The sequence below is a fragment of the Arctopsyche grandis genome, chromosome 3 (genome assembly GCF_051622035.1).
Source record: "Arctopsyche grandis isolate Sample6627 chromosome 3, ASM5162203v2, whole genome shotgun sequence".
Lineage (NCBI taxonomy): Eukaryota > Metazoa > Arthropoda > Insecta > Trichoptera > Hydropsychidae > Arctopsyche > Arctopsyche grandis.
In genome coordinates, this window is record NC_135357.1 from 7,333,838 (window position 1) to 7,349,591 (window position 15,754).

Sequence of the window (15,754 nt, forward strand, 5' to 3'; positions counted from 1 at the left end):
GACAAATTTCCACTCACATACAAAGTGAGTTTTATTTAGAGTATTTATTTAAAAAAAAATACATTAATAAATATATATTTACACAATATTACAAAAGCTTAAAGATAAATTGTCAATTACTATTTACACAGATTAATCACTCAAATAAAGTCCATCATACATGTGAAACATGCATACTTCTTCCGATTAATGTTCTATTGGGTATCATCAGCATGGTTGGGGCTTGCCGATAGCCAATTTTTGGTTTATTGGGCGCTTTAGTGAACAAGGAACCCCACACTCTGCAAGTTTTACCAGACCAGACCCACATTCCCGTAGTTATTCCGACAGCTAGAGATAAGAACAACCTCAACAAGGCGATCTCGACTCCAACTCCAGTCGAAGGTAATTGAGAACATCCAGATTGATACTGGCATTCGAATGCGGCCGATAATGAGAGCGACTGCCATCTAGGTTTATTGAATGACTCGTATAAAACACAACTTAAACTACCCAATGCCGGCACGATAAATAGCAAACCGAACGCTACTAATCTGGACATCAGTCTTTCCAACTTTGATGTCGATCTGCCGACCAACTTCACAGCCCTCCTCACTCGTATTAAAGCTGCACCACCCAGACAAGCCAAGAGACAACCCAAAAATAGAAGGACTGTGTGGGGTATGACAGTAAATGGGATGACTGCAGCATCAGATACTTGACAAATCCCTGTCAATTCGTCTGCTGATACTTTATGAAGCACTAAAGCAGCAACGGCAAACACTGCTGGTATTGTCCAAGCTGCTACGTGAAAATAAGATGATATATTCTCCAATGCTTCCGTGGACCACTTCTTGGCTGCGCTGAGATACCAAGAAATCGTCAAATTGACGAACCACACACTGGAAGACATGCTGAAGTAATACAAAACGAGGAATAGGAAAGTACAAGAGGCACTTTCCAAACCGTCTACTGCTAAATAACTGTCTCCACCACCTGAAGGTTCAGCGCAGCTTAAAGACTTGGAACCATTTGATCCCCTGACGATGTAAGCCATCGCTATGACATTGTTGCACATTGCCAGGAATATAACTGGCCTTTCGGGATATCGGAAACGGGACGAATCCACACAGAATGTCAGCAAAGTGAACAAAGTGGACAAGAAACAAAGCCAAGCCCACCCAGTGAACCAGGATGCCGCAAAGCGTTTATCTTCAATTCTGTAAAATGCGTCTTTGCCACATTTGGGTATGCAGTGAAGAGTAGTAGAGTCTCTTGCTTTGACGAAATTCGGAGGACACTGAGAGTCTGAGTGCTTTCCGTTGGAATTCCTCAGTGGCCACCAGGTTTCATCGTCGTCGATGGGTTTCTGCTTGGCTGTTGTGTCAGTGTTGTTGGGGTTCTGCATGCATATTTGATTTTCGGAGTCTGGAAAACGCGAGCAGTTGAAAAGCGAAGATTCCAAGTCCAGACCGGCCATTCTGGGAAGACAGTCGTTGCGAACTGTAAGGCACAGCGATCTGCAGGAGGCTATAGCTCCACGGACGTGCTCTGAACAAAGTGGTGCAAAGACGGAACACAAGAAGTAGCGGATGTTTTCCGAGCATTGTTGAGGCTGCACCAGAGGCATGTACTTTAGCAACTAAAACAAATAAAACAATGAACATTAATGACGGTAAAAAATAAGGCACAATCATAATGCTACATGCGTGTTGATTAATTCGATACACAAATGGACGATTTTCATGCTATTTTGGGCACTGCACCATAAAAAACAATAGCTGTTGTTATGTTAGAACCAACGATGTCATCTAAAAAGGAACATGTGTGTGCAAAAATGTTGAGCTTCCCTGAAACCGTTACTGTGTATGTCGATGGGGAACAGCGTTCTGTTGATGGACAATAGAAGATTGACGGGTTTCGAGAAGTTTATATCATTCGGCGGAGGCACGACAAACAGAAGAAAAAGTGGAAGCACCACTTCTCTCAGAGATCGCCTTTGTCTTTTCGCCGACTGTTTCACTTATCTTTTTATAAGCTTCGAAACCGAAAAACGACGACACAAACCGCAGACGGTCGTCGTTCGGTCGGTTATCTTTCGACATTTCGATGGACCACACCACGTCGAACTGCGCTTGAAACCGGTGGAAGATAAAATTACACTTCAAAGTCGACTGACTTGCTTCAGTGCTCCAAGTTCGAAGGAAATTAATACGAAATCCACTCTTAACCCCCCCCCTTTCCCCGCAAAAAAAAATTAACATGAAAAACGCTTTAAAGAGTTTTGATTGTTTATTTAAACCATGAAAAAAATGTAGACGGCAAAGCGAAAAGATCTTAAGAGAAGAATATGTACACAAATAAACAGCGGCACACTAAGAGAGGAAGGCATTTATTTATGTATAATATTAGCTCTAAGCGCAAGCATTGCTTCGACAAAAAAACAAATTTTAAATGCATGTGAACCGTTTGTGAGAAAATAGAAGTGTAAAACAAACACACTCAAATCAATAAAAAAGAAGGGAGAGAACTGAATAAAATATATTGATTTTTATTATTTTTAATTTATACAATTATAACGAAGAAGCTTTGAGGTTGTAGCGTTCGGCGACGAGAGATAAACCGCAATTACGAGGGAGAGGCGGTCTCGAAGAGATAACGTGGCTCGAAGCCTTAATTACTAATTTTATAGTGACTGGCTGAAAAGGTGACATATTCCATAGCCTCGACCGGCGATCACAAAATGTCAACTTTTCACCGGTGAACATTTGATCGAAACATAATATTGTCGATATTATATTTTGGAAATAAAAATTAATTCCTCATTCATGCAGTTATGATTTTAAATTTACGCGAAGTATATTTATCGTAATGGGGTAAACCCCTCGAATCCTTTGATCTGCCGCTACGACCAGCTTTTGCCATCATAAACGCTAATTGCTATAATTTGAGAGCACTAATTCACTTTTCCGTGGCGGCTCGATTGAACGATTCAAACGATAAGGCTTTTAGCGCGTAATATGGCCGAAAGGGGAAGAAAACACGCCATTTGCAAACCGGTTGTGAAAATGCACATACACACACACACACACGCACACAAGAGATCCAATCGGGTCTGCTTGTGTGCCAATGAACTGCAAAATTCATAATTAGACATCAGCTCAATTTTCTACTAGGACGAGCCGCTATGTAAAATTAGGCAAGCCAGGGTAGATTTTAGCATAGTTTCTATTTATGGAAGACGAGCTAACATGCCTATCCGTTTCTATTCTAAGTAAATAGGCGTACAGAGACGCATTCGGCATATAAATTACACACAGTCGTCATCGTCAAAAGAAATAATAAAAATAGATGAAGAAGAAACGCCGCAGTATGTAGACAAAAAGGCAAGTGCAACGACTGATTCATCAGAAGAGAAGCGCCGACCGCTGGCAAAAAAAATAAGCAATACGAGTAGATACACGTACGAGTCTTCCTCAATTGATAAACATCCTCCAAGTCGCCACTCGAATATAAAACCACTAGAAGTACTGAATTCGATATATATATGTATGTATGCTTGGAGAGTTCAAGTGCGGTTAAGACAAACTTGACCTAATTACTCTAGTGTCGGTGTTGAATTACGTTGACTTTAGTCTGGCTCAAGTCTGAACCGTTATATGCTCATTTTTACAAAACATGCACATATTTATTACTTCATGGGATATGAATAAGTCAGCACTGACATGTTTTCAGGTCAAATTTGCTTAGCATAGCATCACTGATGCTATGCAGCAATCGGCTATCAGCCCAGAACGGATCTATTTGTTGTTATTATTTCGAGGATGTTTCCAATAAAAGCTTTTATGAGTTCGCAATAAGCTCGGGCAGTAAAAGCGAATCGTCGGTGCAATAAAAAAAAATTAATAACAAAAGTTAAAAGGCATTTGGGTCGTTTTATGAGCGCCGCTAGGTATAGAGAGGGTTCGGTGCAATAAAACCGGGTCTAAAAGCGTTTTGCCGCCGAGCGCCATAAATACACTTATCAGAGGATTACCGACAACGGAGATGGACACCAGATAAACAATAACTGGAAAAACAGACAAAACAAACAGATCGATGGATGGACACAATACAAAGGTAGGGAGACCTTTTCCGAGTCCATTTCAAAATTACCTTCGGATGAATAAAGAGGGTTCCATTACCGGAAAGCTGGTCATAAAACGGCTTAACTATTTTAGCTAATGCAAACGCACCCTTAAGCAAGTAATGAAATAACAAGATGAAAACTAAAAGCATTTTTGTTTGGGCATTGAACAAAAAAATATAATTTTATGGAGACAAAATATTCGAGTCCAATTTGGACCGAACAAGTGGTATCCCATCTGCAGCAGCAAAATTAACATTAGAGACGGACTGGAATTTCAATGACTTTGAGCGAGTCTCCTAATGTCGACATGTGGAAGTAAAAACCCAAAGGGTTTAAAAAAATGGATCAATTAAGACAATAAATTACAGTAGAATGTATTGTTAATATTATTTACACATGAAAAATAATGGGTACGATTTAATGGTGCATTAAGAAAAAAATAGCCTTGCTCCTTAGAACGAATCATTTGCGAATTAGAAAGAAATAAATCGCGCATTAAATAAATATATTTCTGTTAAATAAAAAATGTTACATTGAGCAATGTTTATTTGTAGTATGAAATAGAAAAAAAATCGATCTTTGAACAATTAAAAAGTGCGCATTTAAAAAACATGAAATAATAAATAAAAAAAATATGGTGCTTAGTCATTATATTTATAACTCTCGAGAGACGTGGCAACATGACGAAAGTGAATATATGTATATTGTGAGATATTATGAATAATAATATGAAATATTATTATATGTAAATATATGGATACAGGATGCGTTAATGCGCATTTCATTCATTTTAGGTTGCTTTATATTTTTCTGTCGTAGAAATAACTCAAATGCCCGCATTTGATATTAAAATGATGACCTAACAAAAACAATGGATTTGTAGTTTTTCAAATGAGTAAGTCTTGTATCAGAGTTTTTTTTTTAAGTGTACAAATATTATATTATATATATAACCATAATTTTTTGTGTTCTTTTATTTTATAACTTGTGGTTTTACTTGGCTTCGCTCGGTATTTGTAATATAAACAGCTAATATAAATATAAACATGGATAATCTAATAGTAAACATTCATTTATTTGAATCGAAAAAAAAATAATGTTTAACGATATCGATATAGTCTTCGTTGAAACTTTGATTTGTTTTCGATGCTCCCACCAAATCTTAAATAGTTACATACATACAAAGTCTCTTTCGAAATTATATATTAGATATTATCTATTTTTTTCCATAGCTGTTTTTTTCTTAAATATATTAGAAAATAGTTTAAAATTATATATTCATATTTTTAAATAATATAATATATATTTTTAATTCACAACAATTTTATGAAATGCTTTCATTTCCATTTACTGAGCGAAGCCGGGTAGCACCACTAGTAGTATATACTATTTAGATATACTACACTAGTTGTTTTGCCCGGCTTCGCTCAGTATTTGTAATATAAACAGCTTAAACATGACGAATCTAATAGTAAATATTCATTTGTTTTTTTATTAAATTTATTTTAATCGAAAAAAAATATATCGAATCGTCGTCATAGAAAATTTGTTTTGTACATACATACAAAGTCTCTTTCGAAATTATATATTAGATTCCGAGTACAACAAATGCAAAACCCTTTTTTACATTATTAATCAATCTGAGATAGTACTTTCTGTTTCTTTTGAGTTTACGGCTATAGCCATAGATGTAGCCATGAATTTATGTAAGTTTGAGATACGTGACAAGATTTTCATATCAGAAGTTTGCACCATCACAACTTACACTCGAGAAAGGTTATAAGTTCGTGCATAAATTTGCCAGTGTGAGTAATACTCCAAAGTCATGTACATATGTACTGCATACTTGGGAGTGCATTGCGGGAAGAGCGAGCGGCTAGAGGCAAAAGCATTCTTGGAAATGACGATGAGCAAGAGCGATGTTTGCGGTGGGTACATAGCAAAACTGTCAATAAGCCACTATCGTATGGTCTTTGTAAAAATGCCGACATGTTTAAAAAGTGATAAGAGGTCTCAGTCGGCAGATAAGCCACCACTGTAATGAACATGAATTTATAGCGCCGATTTATTGGCTGCCGATAATCTATCGGGGACTAGAACGCGGGGCCCTTTGATAGACAAGTTTATTGTCGCGCAACACCGGTAATTGCCCTTTTCTATCGAATTAACGTGGCATGGTATGGTGGATCAATCAGCTGGCGAAAAGCCCGTTCTCACCCAGCTGAACTTCAATACTGCAAAATGAATCAAGTAGAAGAAGTAACGAAGTGGAAAGGTATCTTCATATTACACAAGCAATGTGGAATAAGGGTCGCTAAATTTTGTAAGCAAGGCATTTATTGATTGTAATGCTGGAATCATCAAGAGGAAGGAACTGAAGCATAGAGTAATTCTAATTTTATAAACACAGCACTAAATGGACGGATGTGCATAGTAGTTGTTCAAGACATTCTTAAGAAGGAAAGTTATGGAATTCTTCTCTGCTATATTTGTTCCCCATTTTGGTTCAAAAAATAGAATCCGAAGGGGTGGGATAATTTACTCAAGAATCTTAAGAATTATTTTACGAAAGATCATTAAGTTCTAATTCAAGGATGCAGTATTGTCTCTCAATTTGTCGTGTCCTGGTAAGGCATTTTTTTTAGGAGTTTTCCTTTGCCATTTGGAGGGGATAGAAAAAATTAAATGAAGGGTAGTGATGCTAAAGTCGGATGAAATCACCACATATTAATAGAGGATAAGAAATCTTGTTATTCATTAATGGTTCAGTTTTAGAAATCGAAAAGTGCCTGGAGAAATTGAGTGGGTACGCCACGATGACTCTAAAAACGATAGAAGTATTTCGGAACGCAAACAAAATTTTCAAAATATTTCTTTTAAAAATGATGAAAGGAAGTAAGCGCAGTTCAAATTTAGATCTGATATTATCTGTTAAATTTGATCAAAGTCGGCTTTTTCTTACACTTGTTAATTGCCTTCGTTGCAAATTGATATTTTCTGAAACGCATGCTCGACTCTTTAGTGACTAATCGGCAACACAATATACCAATTAGTAAAACGTTGTTTGGGTGTAAGTGATCAATGCACGCGATATACGTCGTTCGCTATCTGATCTGTGGATCTGATTGTGGTCGCCGATGACTTTCAAGGAATATCATTACATCAGAACAGCTAGACTTTTCCCCCAAAGATAGCGGGCATCTCCCGATAATAATTTACAATATCAGGCAATTCAGCAATGTTTTGGATGATAGGAGGATATCTAATTTGGTAATGAAGATACTACGTAGATCACACACGTTCTTCAATTTCTAAGAATATTGTGAATATGTTGCATTCAACTGAACACAATACTATTCGAAGATTAGTTACATGCATGGAATACCAGGAGAGTTGCTGCACAATTGAGAAGCAATCATTTCAAGTGTGACGGTGCAAAATTAGAAAAAATGAGATTCGGAACACCTGGAGGGGAGAGCTGAAGGCGACGACATACGGACATTGCGTGAGGACAGACAATGGGAGATAATGGACGAGAAGAAGCAGACCAGCTCAGTGTGGGGTGAGCGATTATGAAGAGGTTTTACATGTGTCTAACGGCAGGGGGTCCCTACAACGCACCTACACCAAAAACCTGTGTAATATACCTGCGGTCGACTGACCTCCACAACCCAAAAGAAAAAAAAGAAGCATACCAGTCATCCTTCAAAGTGAGAAAAAAATACGACACATAGGAATGCGCAATTTTGGCACGAGTACCCCTTCCAATTCATAGATGAGATGTTAAATTACATACAATTAAATAGCTGTTATGGCATCATCAAATATGTATCCTACCCAAAGAACCATCGACTCTTGGAATATACGAAAGATCTTTTCCAAACAAGTTTAGCACGTAGAAACTAAATAAATGTTTCATTGATATCAAGTAGGGATCTGTTATGAACGGCCTGTAGCCCTGAACTGAGAATTTATTTTATTCAATCAATCGTCATTACAGATCGCTCCAATGCGACGAGTGTACTATACACTATGCAGATCAAGAAACACACCAAACTATATACATCATTATTACATAATTCAAAATTATACATGACATATATGGTCAAACATAGCAAAGTGCATTGCAAACATCGTAAACAATACGATCAACAAACATTAATGCAACGATACGAATTTTTATACAATAATCATCCACAGAGACATCTATGGAGAGAAACCTGGCGAACTTTGAGATATAACATAATTACTCAAGATTTTGCGAGAAAAATGGGGAGGGAAAGTCAATTTTGTAGGAATCGTTTCAATGAAAATCAGAAAAATTGCCGAACTCTGATAGGAAACGAGCGATCTCGTTACAGACCGAGGTCTGTCTCGTCACAGACCGAGGACTTGAACTCGTAACCACACTGACCATAGCAAGATATGTTAATGCTGCTGGAAACATATGTATGTATCGTTTTACATATGTATGTAGTTAACTTAGTCATATTGTTCGACGAGCTTCAATATGAGCCTCTAGTATATTTATCAGAACGTCGTAACTGACTAATAAGAACCACATAGGATTCGTTCTACTTATTTGAACTAGGCATAGAAGATCCTCAAAATCATTAATCCGATATATATACACATAATGTGTACATATGTATGTCCATAGATAGAGATCTAATAATATGGAAAGTATATAATGTCTGGTACCACTTGGGCTTCACGCGAGTTACATACAAGTAGGACTATAAAGAGTCCTTATTCTAGGCATTTCTAAGGCATCCGAAGCTTTTTAAAATTAATAGTCTTAAGCGGTGCTCATAATATAAGGCATATATGGAGAAATGACCGGTCAATCTTCTTTTCTAGCGGATCTTTGATGACGTTAGATCCGCCAGTAGCACAGTTGTTGATGAGCTCGTCGGATTCCGGTACAATTTCGAGCGACTCGACTACCCAATTACTATCGAATTTGCGTCATGTGTGTGGCGTCTATAAATAATTGGCCACGGAGTCGTTATGATTGATGATGCGAAAATCGTTTTGGATGCACAAAAAGATATATACACGTCTACATGTGTATACACGTAGTATTTTTCGAGCGTTTCTGGCACTGAAAACGCTTCACTAATAACACCTTTTAACCACTTCTTGGAAACCGATCCCGAAATACCTGACGCCTTTTGAGCTCGCCGACCGCTCTATAAACTGTTAGTTTCGACAAAATTACCCTCGCTGTATCCCAGGATGTTGCTTGATTGCCTCCATCAACGCAAACATGGCGTCTCTCTTTGGTGAAAAAAGATCGGAAATTTTCACCGCAGTTACGTATCATAAATAACCTCAAACTTCAAAAACACCCAAGCTTTGAAGAAGACTGACAATATGTGAAAATATTTGAACAATCTTATAAATAAACAACACAAACAAGAGCGGCTCGTGAATTTAAAAACAGTTGGGGCACGAGGAAAATAAAGTCGCCCTCCCTCCTTCTACACATACATTTTTATTAACATTCTGTGTAAGAAAAATGACTTTACAAACAAATTATCGACTTTATTCATATAAAAATATTCAATGATAAAGATTAAAGAATTGACAATTTAACATTGCTTACAAAAATAGTTGAAATGTTGACAGTCTCGTGTATTTTTCGTATCGTGTAAAGAAAGAGACCAGGGGGTGGCGTATTCTGCCCCAAAGAGACCTTTACGGAGCCAACTAAAAGCGACCTTCTGTATACGGAAATATTTTCTGTGCCTCGATTAACTGTCTACACTCGCAAGTGCCAGAGTAACAGATAAACTAAAGTTGGCGACCACGGGACTACGGCAAATAAGCGACTGCCCCGAACTGAATTACGAACCACTTTGAGGAGTCGTCAACAATATGCAAAATTTCTTTTCTTTTTTTGGTTACGAGAAATGTATGTGGGGGAGTGCCCTGAGGCCTTTAGAGACGACCAGCCCCTGAACTAAAGTCAAAAATAAGAAGGAAAAAATATGAATATGGGAATTGGAACTAGAAAATGGTCTCCAGTGTAACTGAATCTCCCTAATGAACTTACTTTTTTTAAGCACTCTGCATTTCAGGTTCAATCTGTGCGGTTGGTTTTTTGCACATCGATAGAAATCGTATGCATTGATTTCACTTTTATCTATATATATCATTATAACGTTTGATTGGTATTCTTTTGAGCAGCAGATTTCATCAGAGGCCAGTTTTTTATAGACTATAAAACTGATAATCATTTCCGTTCATCTGTATGATCCATTTGAATTCCTACCAAAGAGTTTGAAGCTTGGTAGTTCTTCTTCTGCTTTATTAAGGTCGGTTCCAAAGCAAAACCTACTTATTTTAATTATTACAATAAAAATAAAACCAAACCGCCACAGCGAAAACATTCCCATGAGAGATGCCTAATTTGAGGTCCCCTTTACATGCCTCCACCACGTTGCGGTTTCCCATTGAATCCAACGATCCTTTGTAAAGCAACCCCATAACCCATTATGTGCCGTCGAATGATAGGGGGAAATTTAGCCCATTCATTACATGAAGGGGGATTTGGTTTCTCGATCGAGTTTGTCTGAATCGACGGTTTGCCCGACGACCTCGATCTGTAGATCTTCTCTAGTATATGTACATTTACATATCGAGTTTATAATATCCGTAAGGTTTAAATTCAGAATGCACGAGGATCAGTTCTGTTTATCGTAGTGCTAGTTTGCGAGCCCCACCGTTTTAATCGGCGATATATCGAACGGCCTCGGGCTACATTACAATCGACTTGAAATAAATAAATGAGCACAATCTCGACTAAATAAGAAGAAAAAAACATCGACAAAACAGCGAGTCATTAATCTTGAATGATGCTAATAAATATTATAATGGTTGGAAGAGAAAAAAAACAACAAACGTACATTATCATTAATTAAAGTTGCGTTTAGTGAGAGAAGGAAAAAAGTTTAGCGAGTTCGCGAACGTGCAATATAAACAAACGATATTTTAATTTAATTCCTGTGTGAACGATTATAATATCGCATTATATTATTTATCGTTCTGTGATAACATTAAGCCGTAAACAAAGTTTGAATTAAATCGTGATATTTTACGCATGTCATTTTAGCCTTGCTGTGATTCTTTTCTGGTAAGCAAATAAAGCGATAGCTAAAAACAATGACAATTTTACTGGAATATATCGATTAACGATTTATTTACATACATAAAAATGAAATTAGGCATGTTTGTAAAATCTACGATACCTTATTTTATAGCCCAAGATCGTAGACGATACACTATTTTACCCCCACAAAAGCGAATTGTCAAAATTCATTTGAGCAGGTACAAATACATATGTGATCATTGCAAGTGTATTGATGACCAACAGTTGGAAAGACTTTTCAAAATTATGTACACTACTTTTATTAGTGGCAATCGTGATGGATACGCCATGTATGATCTACATACATATGAACTTCTGTATATGTGAAATAATTATATATGAACCTAAAAGAGAAAATTTTATCTATTTATCCCCTAAAAGAGAAAATTTTAATAGTATTCGAAGGTGAATACTATTAGAATCGTAATGTCTTGAAAGTAGAACACATTTGCACTATTCCGTTGAATTTTTCAGTGAAAATTTGATGAAAATCGTCCCAGTACATTCGTAGATATTTCCATTTGAGTTTTGAATAATACACAAATTTCCCCCTTTAAATACTGAAAATCGTCTCATTTTGCTAACACACTCTAATTAAAAAAAGTAGATTTAAATTGATATTAACCTGTTCTTCAGCCTGCTTCTGATCTGTGTTTTCCATGAAGTTGGGCATGACTGTGAGATTATATCCAAGACCTTGGCACATCGGTATGGTGATTTTCTGACAGTTATACTTGGGCGACTGATCCCAACCTTCGGAAACATCCTCGCCGAAGACGGCCACGACAGCCATCACCAGCACCAAGCCGATCGTTCGAAGACAAGCCATGACGAGATTCAAAAAATCAACACAACATATTGAAGACCTTCATCGACATGGTCGATAACCCGCCGTTCATTTCAAACTGAGTCACACGTTACACTATTACGGCCAAATCCTATTCATAACTGTCAGAAACGGAAGATGATAGTCGAAAGACAACACTTTCGGGCCAATAGTCGAATGTTTATGATTAACTTTTTTTATCGATATTTTGATTATTTTATGATGCACTGCACGATAGAGTTTGTATATTTAACTTATTTAATACAAGTTTGTTTGAATGTATACAATGTTGACGTTTGTATAGAGAGATTGGTTTGACGCACGTCCAACGCGCACTACAGTTCTAAACTTTCTGACCTGTTCACGTGCTACGGCTTCCACCATGTGAAACAGCAGTGGCTCTAAACCTTATCGCACTGCATACATTCATTTATTTTTATCAAGAATATGACTAATTCAACCATAAATAAATCATATAAAAGTTTAAAATATTAATTATAAATCATCGATTCAATTGAATTTTTTCTTGGATACTTTTATATAACAATTTAATCAATCGAATAAAAACTTCCAACTAATTAGATATTTTCTTGTATAATTATATGATTTTTATACTGAATTAACTATAAAAGTCTATATTCGTAAATAAATTGAATATTGCGCTTATCTATATTGTAAGAGTAATGCAATTCTATCACACTACCTCTCTTATTTCTATTCAATAAACGGATAACTCAACGAACTATGTAAATCTAATTTGTATTATGGTCTTGGGGTGACTTAATCTCATGTTATTATACATATACATATGGTTCTATTACTATTTTCCACAGGGAGAGATTGCCTATTCGAGTATTATTCACACAAGTATTGCTCATATGAGGATCCCACAAACAGAAAACTTAATAATAATAAAAATAAAAATAAACTAGGCAATATTCGTTTGGGAAAACGAATTGTGAGGAATAATTCGTATATATATTAAAAAGACTGATTCTCTTCTTGGTTGATGATAAAATAGGTTATTTATAGTGTGTATCATTGCATACTGTCACAGTGATATTATAGTTTTATTTATTCTTTCTCTATGTTATTGTTTAAACTGGAAATATCAATAAAAAAATAGGGTAAACCTTAAGTGATCAAAATGGTTTATATTTATTCCTTTCGTTATAACTAGTCTTCGGCGGTGGAGCGTGCAAAATACAAAGCTAGAGAGCAAAAAAAAGGTTCATCATTAAAATTAACAATGGTGCGCAGGGTAGCACCGAAGCTTAGTTATAACTAAAGGCCGGATAACCAAGGTGACGTCTTGAAAAATACGGACCCAGAGGGTGCTGTGTATTGTTCATTGCATTGGTAAAGGTTCGCCGAACGTTTTTTTTTTGGATTCTAGCATTGTAAATAAAACTAAGCCGCCCCGATTCCTAGAAAAAGCACTGTGACTATCCGGTATCTAGTTATAACTTTGAAATCTTAGTGGTTTTTATAGATTTTCCAATTTCAATTGATTTAATTTAATATTAAATTACATGCTAATTTTATATCTAAATAAAAACACAAAGTATATTTCTGTAAAACTGAAAATTTAATAATTATTGTGTTCACATTACATCTTATGTTTAATAATTTCTGATCGTTTTACACAATATTTTTATTTTTAGTATTCTCTTATTTTAGTGTTAGTGTATACATATACCATAATAGGAAAAAATCTGAAAACCATTTTATGATGCGTTTATTTTTTTACTGGTTGAAAGTCCCTTCCACAAACTTTTAAGCTTACTATACAAACCGGCTCTGAAAGATCTCCAAATTGGACGAATTCATATGTGCATCTCTTTTCCTACCTGCTCTGAGGCTTGTAGATGAAAAAGGACGCAAAAGTGCGACTGATAAAAAATAGAAAGGTTTCCATCACCATCGGCGACGCATCCGATTATACTTTATTTTACAAAATAAAAACAAACTCAAAAGATTACAAAAAATATATTTTCAATAATCCATTTGCTTTAAATAACTTTCTTTGAGTTTCACTATCTTTTATCTTTATTACAATGTTTTGTCGCTTACTAACATGCTTATAATTTTTATGTACTATATGTATTTATCTAATTCAGCTCCATCAAGAATATTTCTTATTATTTATTGCGTTTGTTCTATTAGTAAACACAAGCCTTATCGATTTTATATCGTATCAATAAATATAACATTAGTATTATGGCACTTAGGGAATTGACAGCGATAAAAAAACGTTACGTTTATCTTTCAACAATTGTAAAAGCGTTAGATTGAAATTATAATATAATATAAAATATTTTGATAATAATTATTATTAATTTAATAACGAAAGCATGCACTTTGTGTACCGCTACTGATTCTCTTCACTGCCTTTCGGCTTTGAACAGAACGAAATTACATAGGAATATACAATTAGTTTCGTTCCGCCTTCTCGATTCAAGTCAATGCGACGGTAATCTTTTATCTCTTTCTTTAACGAGTGCGGATTGTATGAGAGTAACAGAGATATAAAATCCACTCAAAAGAGCTATTGCGATCGGGATGGGTATCAAAAAGATAAGTAAACCGAAGCATTGTAAAGTGACGACTTCGGTACACAGTGGCAAAGAAGACCGACTCATATTTGAAAATACAAATTTATTTTACATAATTTTTCGAGACACGTCAATAACCACTTTATATTATAGCTTTTATATAAATTATACAAGTTTAAATTTTAATTATAAAAACGCAGTCAGTCACCATGAAAACGTCAATTTTACTCATTATGAACATTCTCATGCAACTATTTCACTAAATTAAAGAAGAAACAATAAATGTGTGAGTAAGACATGCTATAGACATAATCTTGCGTAACAGATCTAACCCTCATGCGTAATTTTTTGACACACCTATCTATATATGTAAATACTTTCATACGGTATACAATTTCGTATTACTAAATCTTATTCATGAATTTGCCTTCAAATACTATACATAAGTTTGTGAGTCCAAAAAATACCCCACGAAAGTTAGGATATTAATCTAAATAAATTATGACAGAAAATGGTTGATTTATTTAAGTATATTTACACTCAAATAGTATTACCATTACAATATTAAGTCAAACTGCTTGTTGATTTAACTTTTAACTACTAATAACTAAAGAGCGTACCAACTTTGCGCCATTAATTGTTCATTGTTCGCCATGCTTTGTTCATTTTTATTATGAACCTTTTTTATGCTGTCTAGCTTTGTAGTTTGCCCTGTTTCCTGGAAAAAGCACGCTTCTGGTCCTACCTCTACTAATAACAAGTCCGATTATGACTTGTATCCTAGTTTTGAATTATTTATAGAAACAAAAATACCAAAAATAAACTAAATTTATTTATTTTTAGTCACAGCTGTTTTGAACGTGGAGTTTTGTGAATATAATTGGAAAAAACAATACTCAACTTTGATTCAAAATGCAGTGACGTCATGGATGTTTTGTGTTTGATGTTTTGTTTGAGGCGGTTAGCATGTACATGAGAGGTCCGGAGTTCGAGCCCAGGTTAGACTTAGATTTAAAAGAAGCATTCGTTGTATGATCTATTCTATTTTATTCTGCACTGTTATTTGTGACTCCAAATCAATCGTTTCCTATGGGCCGGGCCGCACCGTGCAA

At 35.6% G+C, this 15,754-nt stretch overlaps 1 protein-coding gene across 1 annotated transcript; it reads right to left on the bottom strand.

The window, feature by feature from the left end:
- Window positions 1-78: 78 nt before the first annotated feature.
- LOC143909091 (frizzled-4-like) lies at window positions 79-12,471 on the bottom strand. The gene is made up of 5 exons (XM_077426992.1): window positions 12,411-12,471; window positions 12,191-12,314; window positions 11,887-12,127; window positions 178-1,621; window positions 79-119 (listed from the first exon to the last, which is right to left on the bottom strand). Exons 1-5 carry the CDS (start codon window positions 12,469-12,471, stop codon window positions 79-81), a joined length of 1,911 nt encoding a protein of 636 aa, XP_077283118.1.
- Between the last annotated feature and the right edge of the window lie 3,283 nt (window positions 12,472-15,754).